The sequence below is a fragment of the Populus euphratica genome, unplaced genomic scaffold, assembly GCF_000495115.2.
Source record: "Populus euphratica unplaced genomic scaffold, PopEup_1.0 scaffold25.1, whole genome shotgun sequence".
NCBI classification, from domain to species: domain Eukaryota; kingdom Viridiplantae; phylum Streptophyta; class Magnoliopsida; order Malpighiales; family Salicaceae; genus Populus; species Populus euphratica.
Genome location: NW_011499851.1, coordinates 1,465,405 through 1,475,080, shown reverse-complemented (window position 1 = coordinate 1,475,080; position 9,676 = coordinate 1,465,405). Strand labels below are relative to the sequence as shown.

Genomic DNA, 9,676 nt, shown 5'->3' with positions numbered 1-9,676 from the left:
ATTCAAATGTTTTAATATCAGGTGAATGAAGTAAAGATTGCTTATCAAAAAATTTAAAATTAATCATTATTATTTCAACAATACTAAGTTAAATCGATATCCTAAATGGATGATTGAAAATTAAGAGAAGAAGTAAAAGAAATATTAAAAATGTTTCTTTTACTCAAACAAAGTACATAATTTGCTTGTGAAAACAAGGTATTGTTTATATAAAACTCAAATATCTAAATTCATTTAATTTATCATAATTAAGTAATCTATTCAAATGTTTTAATATCAGGTGAATGAAGTAAAGATTGCTTATCAAAAAATTTAAAATTAATCATTATTATTTCAACAATACTAAGTTAAATCGATATCCTAAATGGATGATTGAAAATTAAGAGAAGTAAAAAAAATATTAAAAATGTAACTCCCAAAACTTATTTTTCTTTTACTCAAAAGTTCAATCATCTAAAATAAAATAATATTGTACTTGGTGATGACGACAACATAAAATAATATTGATATATATGACAAGTATGCTTCAATATTTGGTTGAATATTATGAGATACATCAAATTAAGGTATTATCTAAATATCATAGCAGTGATTTTAATTAATACGCTTTGTTTAATTTTTCATTATTTCTTTAAGTGTATGCATTTTCTTTTTATTATTTTTAATTTCTACTATACTAAAATAATTAATTTTTAAACATGTAATTAAATAATTCATTTGAATAATTTGAAAGCAATAAACAACATGAAATAACGTACACTTGAATATCCATCTCATGTATAATCTGAATAATAAAAAATAAAAAAATATCTATAATTCTGTATTTTAAAGAGCATGTAATTGTATATTTTAAAGAACTAGCTAAAATAGGTTGTTTAGCTACTTTAACTATAAAATAAGAAGCATGAGTGTGAATGATCATATTATTTAGAAAACTAGCTAAATTGATTTTTTAGTTAGCTTAGCTATAAATTAAGAAACATGGATGGAGATACTCTTACAACTAATTTTCATTGCATTTTCCAAGCCCACGAAGCTGTTTTTTTTTTTTTTTTTAAATGGCAGGAGCGGCTCTTTAGTTAAGTATGGACAACGAGAAGGGCAGTTGGTTTTAAAACCCTAACTGGACAGAACTGAGGAGTCAGCCAGCAGGGTTCTAGTTTTTTAGATTACTCCATACGATCAAACCAAGAAAATAAGAAAACTTGATGGGCTCCATCAAATTCCTTGTCTCAAGAACCTCACCCAAGAATCTCTACCAACTTCTCGAGAACACTTCCCTAAATCCTTCATATTTCCCTAGAAACATTCACTCCCTCTTTTCCAGACAATTCCGCTCCTTCCAAACTGCCACCTTCTCATCTTCTGCTCTTGAACCACAACAAAGTAGCGCCTCCGCTCCAAGCCACAATACTCGTGTCCCTGCTACTGTCATTACTGGCTTTCTTGGCTCTGGAAAGGTATTTTTCACACACAGACACACTTATTTCGTTTCTGCTTCTTGAACTGCTTTCTGGGCAGTCTTTGATTTTCTTTTCCTTTTTCCTCAATCAAAGCACCGATACCAATTTAAATGCTTCGGGTTTTCAAGATGCTGCATCCCTTTTTTTCACCTTTATGATTCTTTGTACTGTATTTAATTTCTCTTAATTTGAACTGAATTGTTGACAATGCAGACAACTTTACTGAATCATATTCTGACATCTCAACATGGCAAGCGGATTGCTGTCATAGAAAATGAGGTATGGACATTACACCTTACAAATTTACATGCTTGTGGTTATTTTTTTAACTATTTGTTTTCTTATGAAAAATTACTGATAACCTTCGTTCTCGCTTTAAAGGACAAATAGCACTGTTCGGATTTATTATGGCATTTCTTTGTCCAAGAAATTGGCATAATGGGCAATGATAAATAGTTTTGTAAATATTGAATTCAGTAGCCAAAAAATATCAGTCCTTGGGTTTCTGCTTTATATTTATAAAAAGTTTAATGGTCATTTTGGTTACTGCCCATGCAGTTTGGTGAGGTGGATATTGATGGATCGCTGGTTGCTAGTCATTCCACTGCAAGTGACGACATTATTATGGTTAATAATGGTTGCTTGTGCTGTACAGTAAGAGGAGATCTAGTTAGAATGCTCCTGGAGTTGGTGAAGAAAAATAGAGACAAATTTGATCATATTGTTATAGAAACTACAGGTATTACATGTTCCTAGGACTTTTAAGATTTTAAATGTGCAATGTGTGTCAAGGGCTAGTTATAAGGTTAAAAAGTTTGGGGGCATTTGGGATTGGGCAAGAGTTGGGAAAAAATGCTTTGGTGCCAAAATGCAGATTTGGATATTGGGTTGCCTTTCTATCTGACTTCTAAGGAAAAATTAAAGTCTTATGATAACATCTCCTCTCAGAAAAAGGGAAAGTTGGGGAAGAAAATAAATTCGCCCCATTAAAACCTTATATTGTCATGGATTTCTCATTCTTTGTCCTGTAACAGTTTCATGATAGCCTTCTTGTTCTTTCAACTAAACCCATGTCGACTGTGTGAGGCAAAATTTACCTTTTCACGAGTTGACTGCATTGGTATAGATCCTGAAAGCTTAACTACTCTATCATATATGAAACCTTTTTGCAGGACTTGCAAAGCCAGGCCCAGTTATAGAAACATTCTGTTCTGATGAGCTGGTTTCTCGTTATGTGAAACTGGATGGAGTTGTTACAATGGTGGACTCCAAGCATGTCTTGCAACATTTGAATGAAGTAAAACCTAGATTTGTTGTAAATGAGGCAGTAGAACAAGTTGCTTATGCTGACCGTATTATATTGAACAAGGTTAATGTCATCTTTGAATGCTTTGGCCAATGCTTGTTGGTTAATTTCTTCATCATACCATTTATTTACAGATACTCTATTTGCATCCTTCTGAAGCCCTAGAAGAATTGATGTTTCTTACTATTTATTCTAACCTTTTGCCAGATAGATTTGGTGTCTGAGGAAGAACTGAAGGGATTGACTATGAGAATCAAGGTAAGATTTTCATTTATACAATCACATATTGTAGGATCTTCTAAGTTGAATCCTAATCTGTATATGATTGATTCCTTTCCCAGCATATCAATGGGATGGCTCCAATTAAGCTAGCCAAATATGGCTCTGTTGACATGGACTTTGTCTTGGGAGTGGGAGGATATGATCTCGAAAGGTTAATGCTCCTATCTTTGAGTGAGGAATCCCTCAAATGGTTTTCTTTTACTTCATTTCTTTTAATTATAATTGTTCTACTAAATATATTTTTCCTTGACTCACACAAATAAATAAGCACACTGCAAAATATTTTTATTTTCTGGATGTTACAATTGTAGAAAACATATCTGTTACTTATAGTGTAGTTTGAGCTCTTGTTTGTGGATATGTTGATTTCTGCAGAATTGATTCAGAAGTTCACGTAGATGATTCCTGCAGTTCGATGCATCAACATGGGACTGCACAAGGTTGTCTTTTCTTCTTTATTATAATCTTTTTGTGACCCTCTATATGTTAATTTATTAGGAAGCAGAAATTGTGTGATGATTATTTGATGAGAGATGTTGAATTGAATGTTGTGATTTTGAGCAATCATTTACTGGGGATGTGCACTTATGAAAATTTTGGTTAATTGGCATTTTTGACCACCTTATAGTTGCTTTTAATAATCTGCATATCTCATGGTCAGAAATGTATATCCAGTTCTGATGAGGTGTTTTTGTTATCAGAATTTTGGAGGATTTGAGATTATTGTGATTCTTAAATGATAGGTCTCACAGTTAATCAATTTCATGCAATACTATGATGACTGATGATGATAAGTAGAACAAAAAGGAACATGCATGATCTATGCTTCATAGGAAGTTCTGGCCACTCGTCAGGTATCCAGGGGTGAAACCTTTTGAAGCAATTCTAGGCTTGGCAGGCGCGAATATGATGCCTCATGTACCCTCGGGGGTCAAAAATTTCTAAAAATTATGATGCCAAAGTTTCCCTTTCCACCACTCCTAAAGCAAAAAAATAAAAAATAAAATAAAAGAAGAAAACCAAACCCATTGAAAGAAGCACTCCTGTCCTGCTCTCGTCATTTCTGTTATCTGTTTCTCCATCAGAATACAATATCTACTTTAGCTTCTTTTGATATCCAGGTTTTTCTTACATAATTGTTATGGTTGATTGCAGAACACCATCAAAGGCATCACCACAACCATGTGCATGATTCTGCTGTCTCTAGTGTCAGTATAGTTTTCGAGGGAATGCTTGACCTTGATGAGGTATTGCAGTTTGTTCCTTTTTGTTACGGATTAAATCACAACATATTTTCAATCATGAACATCTAGCATCTACATACTAAACACTTTGATGAGATGGATATTCCTACTCTCTTGATGTGTGGATTTATGATATTCATACTCTACTCTTAACGTGCCCTTGATATCAAATATTCAAAGTCAATGTTGTTCATTTAAATTTTTTTATCTAGGTTTGCTAGGAAGCAATGATGAAGGGCAGCATTTGCCCCCCTTGATTTTTTTAATTAACACAAAAGATCCATAAAGAAATAGTTTTTGCCTCATTTAGTAAAAAGCATCCAACCCCTTCCAACTGCCCTCTTTTGCAATTTCATCAACAAATCAACATAAAAATACAAAAATAGAAGTGCTAGGTAATTTTCAACAAATCAAATCAAATAAGACATATATATGTTTAATCATTTACTTTAATTGATTTGTTATAATAAAATAAGCTTACATATGTAATTCTAAAATTAATATATTGACAACAAATAATTATCAAAATTGTATATTTTAGTTGTATTTTTTAGTTTTTAAAATAATGTTTACATTTTTAAAATTTTCGATTTTTATGATAAGTTGAATTAGTTAATAAGTAGGCACTAAATTTTCTTCTCAAGAAAACAAGAGAGAGATGACTTTTATGTATCTTAAAGTTGTAGTCTTTTATTTATATAAATGTTAGATAAGGAAATAAAAAATTATAGTTAATACAAAAATTTATTTTGAATTTGATACATAATATGTCTCTACATCCACGAGACATGATCTTGTTATGGAATATTAAAAGAAATACAAGAGGTAGTATTTTTACTATATCTATAGACTTGTTAACATTATGAATTAGATAAGTGAAATGATTTTTTTGCCCCTGTAAACGCAACACAATTGGCTCTGGGAGTGGGGGTATAATGGTCTTTTTGCTGTTATATGCACATTTAAATTACTAATGTGCCCTTGGAGGCAAAAAATAAAACACTGATAGGTAGGGGCACTTTTGACCCTTTCATTTTAGATGCACAACAAAAATTCCACATTGCCTTTGAATTAGAATTGTTTTTGTCTTGGTTCAAGGGGTGTTTTGTCTTTTCATTATGGTTGGTTTTTTTTTTTTTTTTGTAGCTATTGAGTTTGGTAGGGGTAGTGTAATATTTTTCTTCATAAATAAAATATTATTTAATCTGAAAAAGGGAGTTGCGCTTGGGGTTGACATGGACGTGCATGGGTTCTTCCTTGTTATTCGGATGGTGTACGGGGCTATCTGGCGGCTAAACTCTAGCTTCCATGATAGCGTTTTCATTCTAATGGAGTCATCTCCATTCTTATTCTTAGGCGGGGTGTGGCAAAAATATATCGGGTTTTCTACCGGTTACCATTTCTTTTTTTCCTTCTTCCCTCTCTCCTTCTCAGTTCCAAAGCCAACCTCTGTATATTTTCAATGCAACCCTTCAATTTTCTTTTCTTTTAGATTTGATTCTTGTTTTTTTTATTGCTATTTTTTTTAATTATCCATGGAATTTGAATTTTCTTTCAATTTAATCCTCTTTTGATTTTTTGATTTTTCAGATTTAGTCTCTATTCTTTTGACTTTTTTAGTTTTAATTATTCTCTTACAATTGCATCTCTCAATATTTTATATTACTCTTAATTGGATAATTTTTTCAATGGCATCTCTCAATATTTTATACCATTATCTTAATTGAATTGTTTTTTCAATTGCATCTCTCAATATTTTAGTTCATTTTATTTTATATAAGATTTGATTTTTATTATTTTGATTGTTAGTTTTTTTTAATAGGGATTTTGTTAATCTTTCGGGTCATGGATTTGAAAAATTTGAGTGGGTTGGCTTGAATATTTTATTCTAAGTTCCTTTTTACAATTGATATTTGTTGGCATAGTTTTTTTATAGGGTTATTTTCATCTCATGTGCTAGGTCATGAGTTTCTTGTGTAAACCCTGCATCGCTCAAGATAATAATTTTTTTAATTTATTTGTTGTTATTGTTGTTTAATTGTTTTTATTATACTATCAAATTAATCAAGATTTAACTCCATTATCAAATTTCTCTTATTTAAAAACACATACGTCTCCTAAACTTTTTTTATTTTTTTAGGTTGAAAAAAAATTTGGTTCACACGTGGGCCACCAATCTAGATTATACTAAAATATAACATGATAAACAAAGAACACAATTCAAAATAATCCATCGTACATAATTATAAATAACTTCAAAAAAATAGTTCACGATGGTTTTATACTTAATTTAATGAATAATATTGGTTAGAAATTAAAATGTAAAAGAACTTGATAGTATATATATCACTTCAATTGACAATATTTTTTTTAGTTTTTGCCCCTCTTAGAAATTCCAGCTTAGCTGCTGCTAGAAAGTGGCTTTCATTTTCCTAGCTTTTTGTAGAACTTGTTTCTCTCTCTTTTCTCTGCACTTCTGAATTATGAGTTTATTAGATGTCAGTATTATTTGAAAATTTATATTGTGAAATTGTCAAACTTAAAATCAATCCTATGAAATATAAATATATAGATAATTATTTTAATCTTAAATATTTTCATCATATATGATGAATATAATTAGAATAAAAATAAAATTGTAATAATTTCTTAACATGATGTCTCACCCAGTTATTCACGTCTATCTCCACAAACTTCTGTTAACCTCTATGCCGGTTCCATATTCGTCAGAAGTAATTTTTAATCCTCTATATTTGTCTTTATTAGAGACAATGAAACTTTCAATGTGAGCAATCTTTTCATGACCTTTCATTAAATAAAGTAAAGATCTTATATAAAGATGTTTTGCATGCATCAAACAAAGTTAACCTAGGTTATGTTAAAAAATAAAAAAAAATATTTTACACATATATTGTAAGATTATATATATATTCGAGTCTAGAGGTCCATCAAGTTAGAGGATATCTCGAGTATTTTTATTTGTCTTTGCTCCATGCTAGATGGAATGAAAAGTCCCTCTATACCCATGTTCATTTGGGTAACCGGGGACAATTACAATTGTCATCCCTACTCTACTCTGGAGGCTCATATGCTGGATTCAGTATTCTTCAAATAGCTTTTTGATATTTTGATCACTTTTTTTTCATGAAAATATTTAAAGTTCATAACATTTTATAAAATATATCATGAAAAATAATGTACTTTTAAATTTTCATTGGCCACCATCACTGCCACTATTTCACTGCCTGCAACTATTTCACTGCGGCTGTAACCTCTTTAATCATTGAATCACTTCACCATGATTATCATTCCACACCACCTTTCCGCCATTACCTTTATCATTATCCATCATCTCAACCACCATAATAATGTTATCACCATCATTGTATGAACTTTCCGTCTTTCCTATCATTATTCATCGAACATTAAAAAACTTTTTGTAATTAAAAATATCATTAATTTCATGAATAACATAACTAGTAATTTTAGAACGTTATTAACTTTTTTATATGTTTTGTATTCTTCTTCTTCTTCTTTTTTTCCTGAACTTCAACTTTTTTCCAAAATATTCGTATTTCGTTCCAAGTTAAAATTTCCCCAAGTTTAATACCCATTACCTGTAGTAATTCAATATAGTATAACTAAATGATTAATAACTACAGAGTTTATTTTTTAGTTATTATTTTTTTGACATCGTTACAAATTGATAGCCAACTCATTACTTCTAGGAAAATATCTTATGCAAGTTCAATTAATCATAATTAGTCTACTGAATAATTTAGATTACTAATCAATTTGTCAAGGCAAGGAATTTTTTGTTTGGCCCAACAAAATAAGATGAAGAAAATTGACAGCTAAGATAAGCAGAAAAGAGAGAAAAAGAAAAGGAAGGAATCTAGTGTTCATCATAAAAAAGAAAAAGGAGAAGAAAAGCAATGTTAAAAGTGAAGTAATATTTTTCGTATATAAGAATTAATAGAAAATTTAGATAAGCGTAAGGATTTTCCTGGCAAAAGAGTTATACTATCTTCATAAGTCATAACAATATACATGTCCATATCTCCTAGATGCTTATATATGTAATTGATTTAACCCCATTATTACAAAAGAATTGTGATTTAGCTAGTGAGTATGGGATTCTATTCTTCTTCCCCCTTTCAGGTTTAGTTATTTTAAGATTCTATATGTCTAAAAAGTGAAAACAAATTATTATAATAGAAAAAAAACGAATCTCAACTTGACAATAATAATAAAAAACAATCACAAATTGATAATAAAAAATAAAATGAAGGTATTATGGTCTCTTTAAAAGTTTACCCTGACTTTTATTATATAGTAAAATACAAGATTTATATGTTAATGGATTGACTTATTTACCTTCATCTATAAGGTTTCTTGTCTTCAATTTTGAGAGACAGAGAGAACCATATATTATAAACATTTTGATGTATAATGGTGAGGAATTTAAAAATTCCTTTTTGGTTGTAAATGGAACAGGTCGATGATTGGTTAGAAAGGCTAATTGAAGAAAAAGGTGATGACTTGTACCGGATGAAAGGTGTCTTGTCCGTCACCGGCTCTGATCAACGATATATCTTCCAGGTTTTCCCACGCTTTATTTATTAACCAATTATACCTCTAGGTTTTTAGCAGATCCAAACTGGATATTTTCTTCATGTTTTTTTCCCTTCAAATCCTCACCTCCTTCCATGGTGCTTTTCTTTCAGGGGGTGCATTCTTTATTGGATGGTTGCCCAGGCAAAACATGGGGACCTGATGAGAAGAGAATAAACAAACTTGTGTTCATAGGAAGAAATTTAGATGAAACTGCGCTCAGAAAAGGTTTTAAAGGTTGTCTAGCATGAAGACGTTAGAACTAGCACCGCCAAATACTCTGGTATTTCTGGGGAAGATTCCTTGTTAGGATTATTGTAAAAAGCCAAAAGTTATAATCAACTTCAAAATTAGGGATGAATACAATGATTATGATATTCCAAAGCCTTAAGCCACGACGTTCAGCAAGAAGCCTCGAACCAAATTCCAAGTCTTATGGATGATGTGAACGGGAGTGATAGTTGCGGGTGGTGATAAATGGCCATAGAAAGTTGTTTAGGAGATCATTATGAATACAAGAACTAGTTCGTCCAAGTTGTTCATTCTCACCCTAAGAGAATATTATCACTTGGAATTTTAGATCACCAGTGAATTGGTTTATCTAACCCAATAAAGAACGCATCGAGCATCTGCAAACAGGGCTTGGTTTAGTGCAGGATGAGTTGGGAACGAATAAAAAACGCATTGAGCATCTGGAAACAGTGCCTGGTTTAGTGCAGGATGAGATGCAAAAAATGGAGACGGGCATGACTGGCGGGCTTTTCCAT

At 31.1% G+C, this 9,676-nt stretch overlaps 1 protein-coding gene across 2 annotated transcripts; it reads left to right on the top strand.

The window, feature by feature from the left end:
* The first annotated feature begins 1,100 nt into the window (after positions 1–1,100).
* LOC105121483 (COBW domain-containing protein 1-like) lies at positions 1,101–9,443 on the top strand. Of its 2 annotated transcripts, XM_011020136.1 has the most exons (11): positions 1,101–1,460; positions 1,677–1,742; positions 2,022–2,202; positions 2,636–2,832; positions 2,904–2,943; positions 2,987–3,027; positions 3,111–3,202; positions 3,427–3,491; positions 4,207–4,298; positions 8,793–8,897; positions 9,023–9,443. In XM_011020136.1, exons 1-11 carry the CDS (start codon positions 1,209–1,211, stop codon positions 9,158–9,160), a joined length of 1,269 nt encoding a protein of 422 aa, XP_011018438.1. In that variant the 5' UTR covers positions 1,101–1,208; the 3' UTR covers positions 9,161–9,443. The 2 variants fall into 2 exon arrangements, with proteins under 2 accessions (XP_011018438.1, XP_011018440.1); XM_011020138.1 differs by lacking the exon at positions 2,904–2,943 and having other exon boundaries at positions 1,102–1,460; positions 2,977–3,027.
* The last annotated feature ends 233 nt before the right edge of the window (positions 9,444–9,676 follow it).

Coding starts and splice junctions, on each gene's coding strand:
- LOC105121483 (XM_011020136.1), top strand. CDS start 1,209: ATGGGCTCCATCAAATTCCTTGTCTCAAGAACCTCACCCAAGAATCTC. Junction 1,743..2,021: donor TTGCTGTCATAGAAAATGAG/GTATGGACATTA, acceptor CTGCCCATGCAG/TTTGGTGAGGTGGATATTGA. Junction 3,028..3,110: donor GATTGACTATGAGAATCAAG/GTAAGATTTTCA, acceptor TTCCTTTCCCAG/CATATCAATGGGATGGCTCC.